Source organism: Pezoporus wallicus, unplaced genomic scaffold (genome assembly GCF_028554395.1).
Source record: "Pezoporus wallicus isolate ANWC-B61680 ecotype Strahan unplaced genomic scaffold, APGP_CSIRO_Pwel_v1 contig_3017, whole genome shotgun sequence".
In the NCBI taxonomy this organism is placed as follows: Eukaryota; Metazoa; Chordata; class Aves; order Psittaciformes; family Psittacidae; genus Pezoporus; species Pezoporus wallicus.
Window position 1 is genome coordinate 3,742,527 of NW_026638957.1, and position 20,469 is coordinate 3,762,995.

The following is a 20,469-nucleotide window of genomic DNA, read 5'->3' on the forward strand; positions in this document are numbered from 1 at the left end:
TTTTACTGTTCTGATGATATCATCTCTATAAAGGTTTGGTTTGAAGCAAGCAAGTCTGAGCTATGATGGACATCAGCGTCATTGCTCCCAAAGGAACACCACTGTCCCTGTGGAACAAAACTCCAGGACTGAAGACAAGGCTACAACTGCTGCCACAAGAATGAGCTTGCAGCTCTGCCTAAGCAGAGAATTGCATGATTTCACCTCCCAAAAGGATGAGGCAATTCATCTGGGAAAGGACACTTCAGTACTAGGGTCAGATGTACAGCCACATGGGGCATGGCATTACAGTAACTCTCCATCCTTCCTACTTCAAGAAAAAAACCTCAGGAAAGGTCAAAAGAACTACATGCATATCTGTACTTCAACACAGACTTTGCTGTTTCAGCAAACCGTAAGTGAGACAGGTTGGTTTAAAAATAAAGCATTTCCTGAGACACATGTCTCCAAACACACTCCATTTGCCCTGCTTTGATACCATGTCAAAACACCTGCATTCATTGAGACAAATAATCTATTGTTTCATGCAGCCCAAAACTAAAGCCTAGTCTTTGTTGTTCCATAGGCACCACTGCAACAATCATCATTAATGAAATCAATGTCTAATTGCAATTTTGTGTAAAGACTGGGACTCTATGTTGCAAAATATTCCTAGCCAAAAGGAGGCAAATACAGTTTTAATCCCCAACATTTCTGTTGGGGTCTTATTTTTATCCATACTGTTTCTTGAGGAGGGATTTATGAAGCTTTGCAGTTCACGGAACTATCTGGGACAACACTTGCACACTGATGACTAAAACAATATTGTACAACAGCAATCTTCAGAAATTACCAGCTCCCATTAATAGTCCTGTTTTCCTTCACACACTCATCTTACTCTACATCTCCTCCATTCAGGTATCTCAAAGCAACTTAAATGGCATTCCACCAGATGGAATATTACCTTCATTAGGAAACAGAGGCAGAATTTTGTAAGAAAGTTGCCCAAAGAACCTTGACTAACTGACAAAGAAGGCAACTCCCCGCTGCCATCTCAGCCCCATTACAGTCACCAAAATCTTTGGCAGAGGTCCCACAGGAACTGGATTTCCACCCAGGACATCCCAGCTCCCAGCCTTTAGCACTGTTAGGAATCACTGCCTCATCACTACATACCAAGGAGTCAGAAGAAGACAAAGGGGCTGGGCAGAGCTGGCTCCATGGGCCAAAGCAGTACAAGCTCAAGCCTGACAGCCATTCATTACACATTATTTACAGATTTCTAAATCTTAGTAATATTTTCACTCACCCAGCTGACTCTTGCAAGTGACTGTGGAGCCTACACCTCTCCTAGGCCGCTGGGATTCAGTGTCAAAAGAAAGCAGTCAAATCAGTCAGTAAGAGACACTCTCTGAGCCACAAAAATTTCCTCATGGTTCTCTCATTCATGCACCAAGAGTGAAAACTGATCAAATCTAAATGCATTTTGATTTGTTTGGCTTACTCTAATTTTTAAGAATAGTGTTTATTTATTTAATCTGCTTAATCCACATGGTGGAAATGTTCTGTAGTCTTCTCTTCCTTCCCTGTCCCAACAGATGTGTGTGTATTATTCTTCCCCACTGGACCAGAAAGGGCCACACTGTACCCAACTGACCAGTCTGCTGATGCAGTGTATAGAAGCATGCCAAAACCATCTCTCCCCGCACTGGAACTGTGCTTTATTCCTGCTGGGTAATGCTGCCTCTTAAGCAACAAGAAGGTCTCACATAGAGGAATCCTCCCTACTGAGAAGAGCAAGAGACAGGACACTGACTAGGATTACCTCTTCCATGGTCCTGCTATTTCTGGGTTTAAAGCTGAGATTATTACACTTTTTGGGAAGACCCCACTTTGTGTCCTTAGCAAGTCTATGCAGCACTGACACTAAAAAGTACTAGGATCTTTGAAAGATTTTAACCATCAGCCCCTCACCTTCAAGAATGCGCTAAGTACCAACACAATCCAGGCTGGGGAGGGTTGGAGTGCTGCTGTAGCATCATTTCCAAAAATGCACTGAAGTCAAAGCAGACTGCCATTCTTAGAAAATCATGCACTTTGCTGATGACCTGGCATGCATGTAAAAATAAACTTTCTTCTCCTTGTACTAAAGAGCCAACTCTCCAACATATCAACAACCATGCTTGCTTTGGAGGCTTTCCAGTCACATCTTTCTGTATATGCTACCAGATATATATTTTATAAGCTCCATTTCTCGGCTAGAACACTGCTGTCCCAAGCTTATTCCATTAATACTTCATGTGAAAATAAACCTCTCCACATTTCAAGAAAACAACATTTCCCTGGCAATGATTACTGGAAACTGCTGTCACCAGTATTTTACTTTGATTGAAGAATTAAAAAAGGGAGGAGGGGACCCTTGATTCTCCTTCACAGGCTTCACTAAACCCCACAGCTGAAAGGACAGTTTTCTACTCCGAAGTAAAATATTTCACTATCTCAATACCCAGAGAACTGGGGCGGGGGGGCGGGGGGGGGGGAAGGAAAAACAGAACAGCAGCTGACACCATTGTAACTACTACAATCAGCTGTTTCACATCGGAAAACATGTTGTCCTTCATATCCCACTGCTATTAAAAAATGTGCAGCTTGAAATACGATGACTAATCCCACTTTTATAGCCAACTGACTAGAACATCTTTCTAATATAAAAGAGCATTAGTGTTAATTCAAACCAAAAATACCCACCAAAAATGGGGAATTTTAAAGCTAGAAAAAAATGGGAGAAAGAGCTCTAGGAAAGCTTGGGTGTGGAGGTGCTGGAAATGGCTTTGAAGTCACGAGAAATACGTAGGCTCCAAACTATGTCACACAAAGACCAAACTGGCACTCTGTCAGAAGCCAAAGGGCTGCAGTTAATTATTCTGGATTTGCATAGCTTGTGAAACAAAAATAAATGCATGTCCCCATCAGAGGTACTTGTGGTGATTTCCACTTCACTGCACATATTTTCAATCTTACATTCTTCAAACTAAGCCAAATTAATTTTTCCTGAAAAACAAGGTAGATGGAGATGTTCTCCCTTTCCCTTGCCAGCATACAAAGTCATAAGAAATGTTACTGGGTAAAGAAAAATTGAAAATTTTCACTTCTAAATTTGGCCCTACACTGATCTGGGGAATGGACAGGTAAAACTGAACAAAACCAAGCTGTTAATAGGAAAGATCAGAAACAGCTTTACCTTTTAGAAACTACCCAAAGCCCCTCTTTGCTAAATTCCATGATAGGAAATAGGTTTTTTTTTAATAGCAAATGCCTCATCAGACGACTATACTGCATAACTTCAGAGGCAGCCTTTCCCTTGAAACAGTGATGAAAGAAATTATTAAGGAATACTTCATCTTAAGCATTTACTGGCAAGTCACCCCAATGCCAGTGCAAGAGCTGCTCTGCCTCAGCCTCCATCTACCCAGTAACCGTCCACAGACCATGGCAGATGGGCTTTGGTCATGTTTGTCACCTGTTCAGAGAATCTCCAGTCCTCCTCTGGCCACCAGATGAAGTTGCTCCAGCTGAACAGGTAGCTGTGAGGGGTGGGAAGAGCTGGCAAGAAAGGGGAGGTATGTAACTGCCACAGGAATGGCAAGAGCAGAATACTTTAAGGATTTAAGAATACAAGAATATATTAAATGCAGCCTTAAGATTAAATGCAGCTGAACTGGTGCTATCTTTTTGCTGGAAGAAAACCAGCAACACCAGGTCTGCTGAACACCTTCAATTGTTCTTCCCTTTCTTTTGTGTCCCACACAATAGCACAGGGAAGTCCTGACCCCTTCTGAGACAGCTGCAGCTTGTGCTCCTGCCACCCAGGTTTGCCAGCACAGCTCCCGACAGTGCTGGGGCTGGTACTGCTGCAGGTTCCCTACAGGAGCCAGGGCTCATCCCTCAGTCTGCCCTCTTGCAAAACTGGAACAAGAGTGCTTCCTTACCTCATGGGGCACAAACAAAAAGCACCCTGACACTGGGGTGTTGCCTACTTAAAAAAAATGAAGCAAATGAACTGCCACAAGGTAAGAGATGTAGCACACTATACTGTTAAGAACCTGTATTTAAAAGCCAGGAAGACATTTGGGTTTTTTTTTCCTTGCAATGTAAGACTGTTTTCTAGCTGCCCCACTGACTTGGATTTAAGCTGCAGAAAGCAAATCTAGATCCAAAACACTGCCACATCTTAAAGATGCTGCTACTCAAGAGTTCTGACGCTGCCCACTGGAAAAACAGAAATGATCTAATCCATTCATGCTCCCGAATGTTTGTGTGCAGACTCATACTGCCTTTGGAAAGTTCATAACCTTGAAAGCTTTTTATTTAGTTCACCTACTGTACTATCTTTTAAGCCAGATAGCTTGATGGATGTTATGCAATTGTACTATATAATATCACACATTTCAGCTCCTGTGCATTGAGTTCACAGTGAATTCTCATTATGTTAGAATTCAATCACTATTTGTACAAAAAAAAAAAAAAACAAAGCAATCAAAACTAATTATTTATGACCACACAAGTTGAGAGGTTCTTTGTTTTCAATGTGACGTTTGAATAATGTCTTACTGTTGGATAAAGGAGCATGCCTGCTTAGCATCCCACTGCCGGTCCTATTCTTCCATTATTTCTCTTTGGAGAATGTGTATGTTGCCCCACTCAAGAAAAATAGAAAGCTGGAACCACTTTTGCTGCTGGAACAGAAAGAAAGCCTGAGACAAGGCAAAACACAGAACTTGAACACAAGTCACAGAATACTAATTGCTGTCTAGCAGCAGCACACTGATAATCTGTACAGCACAATTAGCCTTAAGAAAGCAAAATAAGAGGATTTAGTCAGTCTAGGTAAAGAGAAATAATTCCTCCCTGCAGGAAGGAAACAGAAGTCACACAAGTGCTTATTTGAAGACTTCCTTCTAGTAGGAGGAAATCCTTTCCTGCTCCTATGAAACATCTTTGGAAAAGAATAATCTGGAGTCTGTTCACAGAAATCGGCACATGCCAGTCCATCTTGCTTTGTTATCTGGAAGCCAGTAACTGAACTTTAGCTTTTGACTCGCTACTGAAAGCACAATTACATTCAGAAAAACTTTACATTTATGGAAAGAAGAAAACAGATTAACAGCCTGTGTATTTTTGTGGTTTGAGTTACTTGTCTATTGCCAGCTGTAAGAGCTGGTTTCTCTTGAACAGGATGATTTCTTTAAAGGAGGAGGAGGAGAAACAAATCAAAGAAATGCTGCTGCTTAACACAGGAAAATAATATTCCCTGTCAAATAAACTTCATCCAGCAGATCGACACCAAGACATCCTCCATATAGGAGAAGGGCTAGTGGGATGGATCATGTGAGGTGACTCAAGCAAAGCTTTTTAGTAATGCTGGATGAAGAAAGGGCCCATTTCTGACACATCCCCTAATAGTTACTAGTACAACATGCATCAGGACACATGAAGCAAATGATAGGTGAGGGATGATCACACACAGCCAGCCATCCTGCAGCAGGCATCAGTGCTTCTGAGGTGTGCCTCTGGGGCACAAATTCCCAGTATAGGTAGTCTAACATCTCAACTATGCTGTAAAATTTGAGACCAGGAACTACTTTTACACCAAGTCCTATCTAATTCTGTTCAAATGTTTCCCAAAATGCTCCTCCAATAAAGAAATCTCTTCCAATCAGTTTCTGTCCATCTGATGACTAGCCATTAAGCTACACAAACATCCGAAGACTAACAGGTAACCCATAGAAGGACAGAAATTTTAATCTGCAAGGTAAAATGGAATTTGCCCTCTGCTCAGCTGATCAGTGCATCATTGAATTCATCTCATACAAGCACCTTGCTGCTTAAGCCTGCAGGCATGATGCACATAATAAATGCAAACATTGGACTGTAATACACTAGGGTACTATTAAAACAATAGTGTCCCCTAAACAGCGACACAAATACAGACTAGCTTTCTTCCTGTGCTGCTTCTGAAGCTGTCCTTCACAAATGCTGGTTTGTATTTATTAATATGGAGATGCAATCACAATTCATGAAAGAAGCTGCTGCACAGGTCTGAGCAATAGGAGGTACAAGTAAGGAAGATGATGTTGTAGTGGTGAAAGGCTAAATGCAGCCAGGAAAGGACATGCCCTTTTTCCTTGTAATACCATGCAGCTCTGAGACAACCACAAATACCTGAAAGACATATTATCCAGTTTAACTAGTGATGGGATTTTTTTTAAAGTCTTCTGATTGTGGATTCTTTAAAATAACACGACCTGATTTTTCCATTTAATTTTTTTAAGTGCTTTTCCCCTGCTCCCTGCTGGTGTTGAGAAGCACCTTTCACACAGACTTATGGGCAGCCTCAACTATTAGTGGGTAACACCCCATTTTCCTCCTCTCTCCTCTGTCCTCTCTATTGAGGCAGTTTCATCTCTGCTACTGAGACATGAGAAAACAAGTGTGAAGAATACACTGACTGCTTTAGAGTTGAAACAATCACTAGATAAGCATAAACAAGAGTGAAACCTATGACACACAGCTTTTCTAAGTACACAGAATAAGCCAGAAGGAAAGAGCATGATTCCCCTTTGATCTTTTAGGGCTAGAGTGCTCTGTTACAGCTGTCCTTGTAATCCTTTTCAAAGTTGCCATCATCCTTTAATTAACATCTTGCCTGAAATACGACCATTCAGACCTGGGAAGGAACAAATGTAGCCAACACCTGAACTTATCTGCAGATAGGCTACAACTCAAAGGCACTTTAGTATCATTTCCTTTCTCACTGTGTTACAAGAACACTCCTTCTGCCTTAGTTTTATTCAAAGGCCAGCTCCTGTTTCTGTTAAGCCTGACTGTCCATGCATGCAGTAAACACTAAGTAACATCACCTAATCAACTATCAGATCTTATTAAACAACAGACACAAGAAAAGCCTAACTTTAACCACTTTAACCAGGGCACTTGCTGAAACTAGATGGGCTCAACAGACGCTTCACAAAAGGGGGATCGTCTTTTCCCAAAAACAGTATCCGAAACAGTGAACTCAATGGAAAAGAAAGAAAAAATAATTAAGCCCTGGTCATGCTGACATCTAATTGACTGCATTTTTAATTAGTAAACATTCTTTACAAGAAAATGGGAGGAGTGGGGGAGGGGATAAAATACATTTTTTTACTCACCTGTACTACTTCTACTCCTCTTTTCCTGGAAAAGAAGAAAAAGAAAGGGATGGTTAATACTGGAAACGTAGGGAAAATGTAAAACACTAATGGAAAAGGGTCGCTTCATACTAGAATGCAAACAATAAAATTTGCACTAATGAACCTGATTCAAATTCAGGAAAGCACCTGTTCAATTCCATTCCCTGCCTAGGAAGCACTTCGGCAGCTTCTGAATCACAGCCTCAGAAGTGACCCAAAATGCATACTAAGCAGCTGCACCACTGGGACTGATACACCTGCCACGTGAGCAGAGTTAGCAGGAGGTGATGTTATGGAGGGAGCATCTCAATTTTAGTCACTTCTACTCTGCTCTTCATTTCTCATCTGACCTCAGAGTGTGTGAATTGCATCACAGCACATTCCGCATGCTTGATAGATTATTTGATTTTGATGCAAAGATACACGTATAAACATCAGAGAGAACGAACACAGCACCTTAAAGCCATTTATCATCTTATTTACAGTCTTGTTCTACCCCTGACATCTTGATATGCAGAACACTTCCCAGAGCTACACACACAGAGTGACTTGGATCAGTTGTTCTCTGTTTGAAACCCTTCCCAAGGAACTTCCAAGCTGTCCCATGACTTATCTTCATCACAAGCACAAAGATATCCAGGCTGGCTCCAGGAACAAGCTCTGCAAACTAAGCAGGGAAAGGGACAAAGGCCAGACCCAGAACAGACAGACTGCCCTGCAGCTGGAGCACCCTGCCCAGATGTGTCATCCTGCTGCAACTCCATGATATACCTGCAGATATACCCCCACAGATCCACTGCTCAAGACAGATGATCCATTCTGGAAGCAGTGCCTCAGAACTACTTTATTTAAAACTTCAGCTGGCGATTGGTACTGCACTGTGTAAGATAGACCTAACTATGCTGGCCTCAGCAGAGGCAACAACCCTTACAGCACGTAGCTGTGCCCCAAAAAAAGCTAATAAATTACAGAAGCAGCCATGCAAGCAAACACAAACAGCTTCAACCTCATAAAGGTAGTATGTTCCATTGTCCCAGCCTGAGCAAGCATCAACCTACTGGCTAGGACAGGACTCTATGTGCATCAGCCCCCAGTACCAGGGTTTGCTTTGGGCAGAAATGGACACACACAGAGGTATGTGACCAGGGAGACAGACACAGCGTAGAGTGATATCCTGTTCCAGATGGTGGGCAGTGTAGATGTGGGGACACCAGAATGTGCAATGCCCAATGGTTTAGACACAACCTTGGACTTCAAAGACTTGTAATCAGGCTGGCTCCTGCTAGAGCTCTGTTCAAATACTTGGGATTTGTCAGAAAAGCCCAAGCCTCTGAATACTGCTGTGGCCAACAAGGAACAGTTCTAGTGATCCTGAAACAATAGGAATAAGAGACTGGAGAGGCCTACTAATTACAGACCAAAATGCTGAGAATTGCAATTGCTAGAGCTGATTTAGGTAGATCTGTAGAGATGGGTGTCTACTGGTATGAGAACTGAGATTCAGGTACATGCAGCCAGACAACGCCCAGTCACTGAACTTGACAAGTTATCAAGCAAAACAAACTATTTCTGCTCTAGTCTTGAGAGGAGGACAGAATCCCTGGCACAAAGCCCGGCTATCTCTGCTCTGTGCCACCCTCCCGGTATATGCAGGCTATTTAAATATGTTAGAACCTTCTCCTCACTTTGAGGACACAGGAAATTTAACATAAAAGTCAAAAGCCTCAGCAAGCACAAGACAGGAATCTCTCTTCTTTGTCCCCACTAAACCCATATATGAAAATCAAAGACCCTTTTGGGGCAAGGTCATGGATCAGGACTGCCTAACTGCCCTCAATGCTTTTCTATCTAAGAGTGCCTGTGGTGTTGTCCATAGTTGCAACTGCTGCTCACTGCTGAATACACAATGGCTCCTCCAGTTTTCCACCCAATACAGCAAGTCTTTCTTTTGAGAGCCCATTACAAAGATGCCCAAAGGGACCCGCAATCAATCAGCATCTATGACACAAATTGCTCCCTTCTTCCACTTCACCACCCTGGAGTTTCTCTGGCCTAGAAGCAGCATGCAACACACAGCCACAACAGAGAGCTTGTCGTTGTTTAGCAAGAAAATTAAAAAGCTAATGAAACCAAGCACCTCTTGCAGAGAATTTCAAAACCCTCTTGGAGATTCCTGTGTAACATTATCTAGGTGTTCCTGCTCCGGCAGGGGGATTGGACTAGATGATCTTTCGAGGTCCCTTCCAATCTCTAACATACTGTGATACTGTGTGATAACAGTAGCCTGTAAAGTGGTGGGTGATTAATATACTGCCATTACAGTGTGGCAAGCATTGATTCAGCTGAGGCCAGCAAGAGGCATTCCAACTGTGTTTTGAGAAGAAACTATGAATCTCATAGAGAAAGAGTTAATAGCCAAAATTTCAAAACCATGATTTTGATACAGCTATGCAAGACAAATAAGTATTAGGTGAGGAAAGCTTATTTTTTTGTAGATTAGGGCATCAGCCTGCTCAGAAGCATTCCAAGTACTGTGAGCTAAAACTTAAAATAACCAAACCAGCTACATTTTTGCTGTGTTTGCCCTGGAGTAAACTGAAAAACTCAAAACTGCCATTGAAATACACCAGGATTCAGACATGACTGCTCCAGAGCCACTGGAAGAATATAAGCTGATGGCAAAAGCTGCATTTCTTGCTGTGCCTGCATACACACTAAATAAGTTTCGTTCTACTTTGAAGAAGAAAAATTCTGGCAAGCTGGTTGAGAAAGAGTCAGTCCAAAGGTCTTCTATAATTTCCCCAAAATGAACTTTGCAAATTTACTGAAACTTACGGAAACCAGTTGCAGTGCCACAGGACAAGGAAGAAGCCACAGCAGCACACAAACAGGAAGAGAAGGGGTGCCTGCTGCTGGTAGGATATAACACACACTTCACGGGAAGGAGGAAGCAATTACTAAGGTTGGCTTGTTGCAGTGGGTCTTCCCCTTTTTCAGAACAGAAAGGGGGGTGCTCCCCTTTGGTTACCTGAAGCATGAGATCTTTTTATACTTAAGCTCAGGGGATGAGAAAGCATAGAAGCATATGTATTTTGAGGGTTAGCTGATTTGGGAAAAAAACTCTGCCAAAAAAAAAGCATTTAAAAAAAAAAAAAAAAGCAACATATTTTAAAAGCAAAAGGTATCCAAACAAGCTGGATGGCAAGCAACCACACACCTCACTTCTAGCATTAGCTAACTCTCTGTCTCAAAGATTTCCCAAGCCAGTTTACTCCAGGCTTTTCAGCCAGGCAGGTCACAGCTGCAGGCTCAGGGCAACAAGACATCCCTTATGCAACCAAGCATGCAACACCATCTAACCACACTAACTGCCTCACGTCACACATGGAAGGGTTTAGGGACAGGCAGGGAAAGAAAGCTGATCCTACACACAAAAAAAGTATAGGGCCCTCAAAAAATAAGCAAACAGAGAATGAAGCATGCTGTGGGCCACAAGCAATTCCCCAGCAAGGGGCTGTCTGTGCAGAACATTCAATAGAGACGAGGTATTTGTTGAATTAACTGCTCTGAGAATCTCACAGAGCCATGGACCAGCCACTGCTTATTCCTATGGTGCTTAATACATCCTACAACCTTGGTGTACATCCTTTTGGGCTATTTCTTTAGCAGAGGACAGGGTTTCTGATAGCTACGCTGATACATGCACCACAGAGACACTTAACATACACAAGACAACAAAGTCCTCTCACCAATGCAAAACACAGATGCTTGCATGGGTACAGGACTGTAGCTCAGACACAAGCAACAAACTGCACATTCTGAAGACAAGCCAGCTAAGAACAATTAAGTGAGGGATAAAAAAGTATGTCCAGGAGAGACGGAATGCTTCCTGAGTTACTCATGCCTAAGTAAAAGGTGCTGTCTCCCTGGGGAGGGGTGGGGAGAGGGAGGGCTATTTCACCTGGAGCACTGACCACTACTCTTGTATCTTTCATGGTGTTGCCCATGACTTTTCTTCCCATGTAGCTTGAAACTGAGCCACAGCGTATCAGAAGAAGGGCTCCCATTGCCAGCTGTCCTGCCTGCCTCCTGATATTGGCAAAAGACTGTACAAAACCCACAGGAAGTCTCTGTTTCTGAAAGGAAAAGAAACATCATTATGAGCTGTTTTTCCCTTCTCCCTCCAAAGGAGCAACACAACTGGGTCAAAGAGACTGCATCTGTCCACTTTCATTGAACAGATGTTTGAAAAATGGTCACTTTTAAACTATATTCACAGAGGTCCCTATTTTTAAAATACATTTCATTCCAAAGATCATCTAGACAGGGATCTGGTACTCCAATCATCAGCCCAGGGCAGGAAAACCAAAAGAATATCAGCAAATGTTAGAAAACCTCTGGGAGAAAAGGGGAAATAGTGTCTGAATGTGATAAAACTAAACACCTAACTAGTTTCAATCTCTTCAACTAGCTTAGTATGCCTAAAGCTATGGAAACCCATACAGGTGCAGCACAAATTACTGACGCGTGCTTTGCGTGTTCCCTTCCTTCAGCATACAGCTCTGCTGAATCACACACTGCAACATTTAAAAGAAAACCGGAAGCATTTAAGTAACTACTGCATTAGCCTGCAATACCAATTAAAACCCAGAAACCTGTTGTGACTTACTAGTTCTATACCTGAAACCAGTGAACAACTCTACTGGATAATACAAGCCTCACCATATACAGCAGCAATTAAAATAATTACATGCAAGCTGACTTCATGTTTAAGTTAGACTGATGTATGGATTTAGAGAAGAATTCAATACCAAATTTTCAAAAATACATTAATCAGTGTTTTGAAATTGATGTTTTTCCACTGCCTCAAACTATGTAGACTAATTGGCTTTTGGGGTCGGGTTTGTTGGGTTGGTTTTTATCATCTAAAGTAAATAGCCTGGATTAATTCCCCACAGCATCTAAGACATTATAGTGAATGGCAGTTAAAAGAGAAAACAACTATCAGGTCATATATCATAGCCATGGTTAAATTAACATTTTTGCTGTCTGGTTTGAGTGACAGATTGAAAAATACCAAGCCCAATTTACAATTCCAAAACTAAAAAGCAATCTTTGTACCTGTTTTAATAGCCTACAAAGTTATTAGTACACACAGTGAAGTTCATTTTCTCAGATAGGAGGTTGTTTCACCTTCAAAATTTCCCACGTAAAAAAAGTGGCAAATAATAACAATGTGTTGCTCTGATATAAAATATAAAAACGTTTTCCCAGAAAAGCAATACGTTGGTAAAGGGAGTTGTATAAATATTAATGAATCAGAGCAAAAACCTGCAGCTGCTAAGACTCTGCACCACACTGAAATCACCAGACACCGAGAAAGGCACCAGGCAAGCAATACCAAAGCAAGGCATGAGAACCAGCCAGTACTGGCCATCTGCAGACTTGCAGGCAGCCTGTTGTTCCTCCTCCTAGCACGAAGGCAAGATAAGCTCATTTGCCTTAGTTTTTCCATCAGCAGAATACCCTTCATTTCTGTTATTAAATATGAGTGAGGATCCTTGCTTTTACTCATATTCACCACTGATGGACTCCACCTTATTGTCTATGAGGGAAGAAATTAAGAAGCAACCCCAGCACAGGAGTGCTCGGTGTCTGGGGGCCCTGGCTCCCAGCCACAGCCATCAGTACACATGGAAGTTAACCGAGGGCATCTGGAAGGATTAAATCCATCCACGAGTCCTGAAGGAGCTGGCAAATGAAGTTGCTGAGCCACTGGCCATCATATTTGAAAAACTGTGGCAGTCAGGTAAAGTTCCCAACAACTGGAAAAAAGGAAATATAACCCTCATTTTCAAGGAGGGGAAAATGGATGACCCGGGGAACTACAGACCAGTCAATCTCGCCTCTGCCTGCCAAAATCTTGGAGCAGATTCTCCTGGATGGCATGCTAAGGCACATGAAAAACAACAAGGTGCTTGGTGACAGCCAGCATGGCTTCACTGAGGGGAAATCCACAATCTAGTGGCCCTCTATGATGGAGCTATGGAACCGATGGCCAAGGGTAGAGCAGTTGACATCATCTACCTGGACTTGTGCAAAGCGTTCGACACTGTCCCACATGACATCCTTGTCTCTAAATTGGAGAGACATCAATTTGATAGGTGGACCACTTGGTGGATAAAGAACTGGCTGGATGGCCACACACAAAGAGTTGTGGTCAATGGCTCAGTGTCCGGCTGGAGACCAGTAACGAGTGGTGTCCCTCAGGGATCGGTGTTGGGACCAGTCTTGTTCAACATCTTGGTGACATGGACAGTGGGATTGAGTTCACGCTCAGCAAGTTTGCCGATGACACCAAGCTGTGTGGTTCGGTTGATACCCTGGAGGGAAGGAATGCTATCCAGAGGAACCTTGACATGCTTGTGAGGTGGGCTGATGCCAACCTCATGAAGTTTAACCATGACAAGTGCAAGGTCCTACACCTGGGTTGGAGCAATCCCAGGCACAGCTACAGGTTGGGCAGAGAAGAGATTCAGAGCAGCCCTGCAGAGAAGGACTTGGGGTGTCGGTTGAAGAGAAAATGAACATGAACTGGCTTCAGTGTGCACTCGCAGCCCAGAAAGCCAACCGTATCCTGGGCTGCATCAAAAGGAGCGTGACCAGCAGGTCAAAGGAGGTGACCTTGCCCCTCTACTCTGCTCTCGTGAGACCTCACCTGGAGTATTGCGTGCAGTTCTGGTGTCCTCAACATAAAAAGGACATGGAACTGTTGGAACAAGTCCAGAGGAGGGCCACGAGGATGATCAGGGGACTGGAGCACCTCCCATATGAAGACAGGCTGAGGAAGTTGGGGCTGTTCAGCCTGGAGAAGAGAAGGCTGCGTGGATACCTCATAGCAGCCTTCCAAGTATCTGAAGGGGGCCTATAGGGATGCTGGGGAGGGACTCTTCATTAGGGACTGTAGTGATAGGACAAGGGGTAATGGGTTAAAACTTTAACAGAGGAAGTTTAGGCTGGATATAAGGAAGAAGTTCTTTACTGTAAGGGTGGTGAGGCACTGGAATGGGTTACCCAAGGAAGCTGTGAATGCTCCATCCCTCGTGGTTTTCAAGGCGAGGCTGGACAAAGCCTTGGGTGAGATGGTTTAGTGTGAGGTGTCCCTGCCCATGCCAGCGGGGTTGGAACTAGATGATCTTCAGGTCCTTTCCAACCCTAACTATTCTATGATTCTATGAAATGTGCGAAGACTCCGCTGTAACATGAGGATTTTTTGTGATTTGTTTTTTTGCACACAGAATATCAAGCAGGCAATTGATCAGTTAATTTTACCAATATATATCCCACAAGTCTTACCTTTCAGCAAGCTTTTCCCCTTCAGTAACTACAATTTTGGAAAGATTTATGGCTTAAATGAATCTAAAGTTGGTATTTGGGGGAGGGAGTCCTCAATTTTCTGAGATACAAAGCATCACAGATCCAAAGGAGAAGGCAAAAAAGTGCACCTTCATAATCCAGTAAGAACAGATAATATAACATGGGGCAGAAAAGGTCTCACTTAGAACTAAGTGCTCTCTAGATGGGCTGAAAAAAATGAGACTTTGGGTTGTCACAGAGGACCTTTTAAGTAGAAAAGAAAATCAGAGGGTGGCCACATTTGTGCATTTCTTCCTTGTTTTTATAAACAGAATGGTTGAAGCAATAGCCATACTCATTACCAGACACCACACCACCATAAGTGATTTTCACACCACTACCCCATTCACACGTGACATTCGGTAAACCCATCTGACCTTCTCCACATCTTCAAAGCATTATATCATCCTATTTACAGCTATGAAAGTGCTTCTAAGAATGCTGTATCAGAACAAAGAGGCAGGACTAGAAAATAAGAGAAAATCTTGGTAGGGCAGCAGCAGCATCACTCTGGTATTCACTGCAGCATCCCAATGCTTCCACATGCCACAAATTACTACTACAACACAAACATTCACCGGCATCTCACAGCAAAAATCCAGCTAGAAACCCACTAACCCCTTATCCTGCAAGAGTAACAACAATGTGAAGTATGCAACACCACGACTTCAGAGGTTCCAAGGAGCAAGGAGAAAAAAGCCATGAAAGAAAGAAACTAGACACTGTAAGCAGTAACTAGAGGAAATAAACTGCCTTTAGTCACTCAATATTAAGACAAAGTTTCAGTAATGGCTTAATGAAACATTGCAAGCTACTGATTTTAGCTTTATAAAACGGGTATTATGGAAATAAAATCTATAAAAGCCATAAAGTACAGTAAATACAAGCTCAAAAAGGCTCTGTTTTCTTTTTAAAGTAGCCATTTAAAATGGATCAGTGCTGCTGAGCTCTGACAGACTCTTTTCTTGGAAATAGTGATCCCAGGTTCTGGGAGCCCATACTTGCTGCTTTCCCAGTGGTGACACAAAACCTTTAACCACAGCCTTTTAAGAAAAAAAAACAAAACTGAAGGGACATCAGTGGGAAGAGGGAATGACTAAGAGCTGCAGAGAAAAATTATTAAAGGCAATGAATTATTGCCTACCAGACATTCAGAGGCATATATAGTACCTGATGACAATTATAAGCAATTGAGCAGGGTTTAGCCTTCAGCCATAGGCTGACACCACCAGACATTACAAGATCCAGTTTCCAGCTATGGCAGGCAGCCATGGCATGTGAGCTCTTTATAACCTTATTAAAAACCATCTTTAAACCAAGCTGGTTTGGCAATGTATCTTCCATTACAAGACACTAATTTCCCAAAGGTCAGAGTGCTTCAAATTTGCAGGCTAAATTGTTCCACTGTCATCCTTTGGCTTCAATAAACTGCTTGCCTCCTTAAGCACAGCAAAAAAATATGTATGTTCTCTCTGCTCCCAGCTCCCTTTGTCTCCCCATGACCCCAGCCACCACAGTGTTAATACGGCCCTCTGCAAAAAGAAAACTAACAACCCATCCCTTTCAAAAGTCCTTCTAAGGTCATGAAGCACCAGTGAAGACTGAAAGAGACCTGGGAAGAGGCAGCAGAGTCAGTATCTCTTCTGGGGACAGATACAGTATTTATCTTTATATGCATATATAGATAGATACATAAATAAATTCTCATTGCAGAGATTATTAGAGGATTCCAGGAATGTAAAATATGATGGGATGCTTCCTGTGTCTGGACTGTTGGAAGGATACAGGCTCTTCAGGAAGGACAGAAAGGGGAGACAAGGAGAGGTTGTCACCCTCTGTGTCACTGACCAGCTGGAGTGAATGGAGCTGTGCCTGGCAATGGATGAGGAACCAACCATGAGCTTATGGGTCAGGATTAAAGGGAGGTCAGGGACAGAGGACATTATAGTGGGGTCTGCTACAGGCTGTCCAACCAGGAAAACCAAGCAGATGAGGCCCTCTATAGACAGATAGGAGCAGCTACACATTCACAGGCGTTGGTCCTCATGGGGGATTTCAACCATCCCAGTATCTGTTGGAGGGACAACAGAGCAGGGCATAAGCAATGCAGGAGGTTCCTGGAATGTGTAGACAATCCCCTGTTCACCAAGAAGTACATTAGTTTGCAGACTGTTATTTTGCTTACTTCTGACTTTCCAGATATTACCAAATTGCAGGAAAAAACATCCCACTTCTCAACATCTCTTACACCAAAGTAGGAATGCAGCTATTAACATCTCATCAACTCCTCCAGTACCAAACTGGAACATAAGACAAAAACTGAGACTTGCCATGAAGAGCCGCCTATACCAAAGCTGAAAGAACAACTCACACAGACTCAGTGCATGAAGATTTCACCAGTGTCATTTCTGGGTAACGCTGCTAGAACTGCTCCAGTCTGAAAGCTAATGGGAAATCCATTCTTGCCTGTGCCAGTGGTGAATCCAATAAGTATTTTTCAGTTTTCCACATGCCTTAAGTCATAACCTTTTTCACTTCAAAAAAGATAACACCCTGTGTGCCCCAAAAGCACAGTGTAATGGTAAGCAATTGTGCAAAACGGCATTAGAACTAACTGCCGGATTAATGTCACTTTAAGAAAGTAAGCAACAAATTAGAACGGTCAGTCACAAATAGTCACATGAAACAAAGAGCAGTAACTGCAAAGAAACAGTGAACAACACGACTGGCAGTTAACTGGAGATATTTACTATCAGGAAATATCCTGAAGCTCCTGTGGCTACAGCTAATAGATTTCTTATGCCAAAGCTCCGAAAAGGACTTGCAAATAAGAGCACACTCAACTACAGAAGTGCTGCAAGGTGAAAGTGCAAGGCTGCAGGTTCAGTTCAGGCTGAAAGTTTCTCCCCTACAAAGCTTCACCATTTTGTCATGGCAGGGAGAACTAGCGGCATGTAACTCATGCAATGACAGACTAATACAGCTTTAAGCTTATACTGCATGCCAGCTGCATTTTGGTGTCTTTCAGGAAGCTTTGTCCAGCAACACACTAAAGTCCTTCTACCTTTGCACAGGTCTTTCTAATTTTATGCTTTGACAGCTCTCAAACCAAACTAGTTAACACTACTGGTCAAATGCCTATTCTCTACAGTGAGATGCCATCACATCTAAAGTCTGTTGCAGCACAGTGTAGGCAGAGTACTCTTAACTCTAGCTACAATTACATTTGCCTCTGCATTGCTTCTGAGCTGTATCTACTCTTGAACAGAGGTTTACCAGTAAATCCCTGAACTGCATCAGACAAGATAATCAAGCTTCCTGCCTGTCTGCCTCCTTTCAAAGACCACATCTTTTGCAGCCGGAGCTAAGAATTAACGAGTGCCGAAGCAATGCAGAGTCAAATCAATGTACATATGTATCTATGCTGCTTCTGCCTACCTACCTATAAAAAATCTATCTAGAAACTGGAGGCTCATCTAGCTTTAAACTCCTCAGCTCAGGTACTAAGAGTTATTTTATTGTACCAGCACAACTTAGGGTAGGACTTTAGTGCTCACCTAAGGATGTAGTCAGCTACTGGGTTTTGCTGACAGACTTTTTCATTTTCAAAATCCCTGAACTGGTTTGTTTAAAACAATCTCACTGATATCTTCTCATACAGGAAAAACTGGACCGAACCATAGGCCCATTCTGACTGGAAAACAGGATGAGAAGGGCAGAACAGGATAAGAAGAGAACAGATCTTTTTGTTCCAGCATAGGCAAGACTGTCAAGGGAAGTGGAGAAAACAACTGGTCCACCCCACTGTATGAGAAGGACAACAGAATCAGTTTGCTCTTACAGATATCCATCTAGGAGAGCAGCTCTCAGAAATAAAGGATCTAAGCCAGATGCAAGCAAGCCTTGGTTTATTCTAGGGCTTCCTTCAGGTTCCTGCCTAAGTGTTCATTATGACCCAACATAGTTACTTATTATTCAATGTATTTTAGCTTTAAACCAAAGGCTAGTAATACCTGCACACATATTTTGCATACATATATATTCTAAGAGCTTTCTCTCAGAATTGTAACAAGTACCAATTTCCCCTTAGTAAACCAGCTATGTTCCATATTTTGGTTAATCAAACATATTCAAAGTTTCTGGGGCTTTTATAAAGCAAGATGAGGTTTGCATAGGGACTGCATACATTTTTCCCTTCGTCTGAACAACATACAATCACAACGTATATTATCATATGCGTATATTATTATACACAGAAAGTTATTTCACTAATAGTTTTAGACTTAAGCACTATCAATCAGATTTAGGCATCAAATGATTCTTCCCTATTATTGCAGATAAGCTGTCCAAATCACTAATACTAGTTTACCAGTATTAATGCAAGTGACATACTGTTATCAGCTACCAATCAAGGTTAAAGAAACAACACAGAGATTTGGACTGATGGCTTACATCCTATATGCACCTATCTATATACCTCACTGCATCTACCTACGTAGAAAGAGAGAGGGATCTTCAGATTAAATATATTTATGTCATGCCCTACATATAAGCCTTCCCAATACCTCCCTGGTCTATATGGACAGGGAGAATTCAGATTGAAGAAGCTGAACACATCTGGTAAGCTAACCTACAACGTGTGTAACTGTTGACAGCAACAGTCTTTTCTTTGGAATAGGAAAGCAAAAGAACAGAAGAGAAAAAATGACAAAAGGTGAACTGGTTTGGTCTCTCAAGTTCACGTAAGAATTTTGAGTGCCCAACCTGTATTAGCGTGCAGTAAGCAGCCTTTCTGGAAGTGCCTGGCAATTGCCCTCTAAGAATCTAAGCTCCTCAAGACTTCTCTTAGCTTCAGGTATCTGCCACAGTCACTTTGAACAATCTCACCAGAGCTGGCACACAGCTGCCTGACAAGAGCATACAGCAAAAGAAATCATATTAGAAGCAATCGTTTACCAGAACCATTATTTACAGTCTGTCTTAACTAGACCACAATCCCTCTACACTGTGCATTTGTAAAGCATCCCAGACTACCAACCTGGAGAACTACTACAACACTGAGGGAGGTTCTATCAAATCAACTCTGATAGCAAAAATGATTCAAAAAACAGTGTGTCTTCTTCAAGCCTCTGGAAGGTTTGCAGAGAACTCTTGGGTCTCCTACCAAACTGATGTTCAGCACGTTAAGACCACTTTGTGGCATTTGTTGTAACAGTGTAGAGGCCTAGAAGAAAAAATTCTGTCATAATACTTGGAATTCCAAGAATGAATTAATTAGGAATATCTGGGAGGCTATGCCTCCCTACAAATGCCTCTCTACAAAGGGCATAGGTATGGCAAGCCAACCTGAAAAGCCTTCCGTTTGTGCTAGGTTCTCACACACTAATTGCAGATCAGAATTGTTTCTTGAGCAAATTAAGTACCTTTTTTAAAGGTAGTTGGAACAGACTTGCACAAAGGCTAGAAGCTGCCCCTTCCACACCCCTCCTCCGCCTGCTCCCCATCACTTCTTTCCAGCATGCTGCAGGTGCTCTATTTACTTTCCTAAATCTTACCTAGAATCCTGCCTTCTACCCAAACAAAAGCACCCTAGTGGCTTGCCTTGTCATTTAAAGAAGCTTCAGCTGCTATCATCTTCAACATAAGCATGCTGCACAAAGACTGTTAGTCCAGCATGGACAGTGCAACCAGGCTCTGCTGGGCCCGGGCTGGCACTGCAAGTTCTGCAGGTCTCTTGCACATCATGAGGTAGAACAAACGCACACCTCCACTCTGCCAAAACCAAGGGGTACAGAGAGAGGCGCACATCTGCCAAACCAGCTCTCGTCTAGAAACAGTTTTT

General features: G+C 42.5%; 1 protein-coding gene across 3 annotated transcripts in view; it reads right to left on the reverse strand.

Moving 5' to 3' along the window:
* Window positions 1-20,469, reverse strand: part of ITPK1 (inositol-tetrakisphosphate 1-kinase) — a 143,181-nt gene that overhangs the window by 103,376 nt on the left and 19,336 nt on the right. For all 3 annotated transcript variants that reach the window (XM_057413455.1, XM_057413454.1, XM_057413456.1), the window contains exon 2: window positions 7,191-7,215. In XM_057413455.1, coding sequence (XP_057269438.1) covers window positions 7,191-7,215 — 25 coding nt within the window. The remainder of the gene's footprint in view (window positions 1-7,190; window positions 7,216-20,469) is intronic.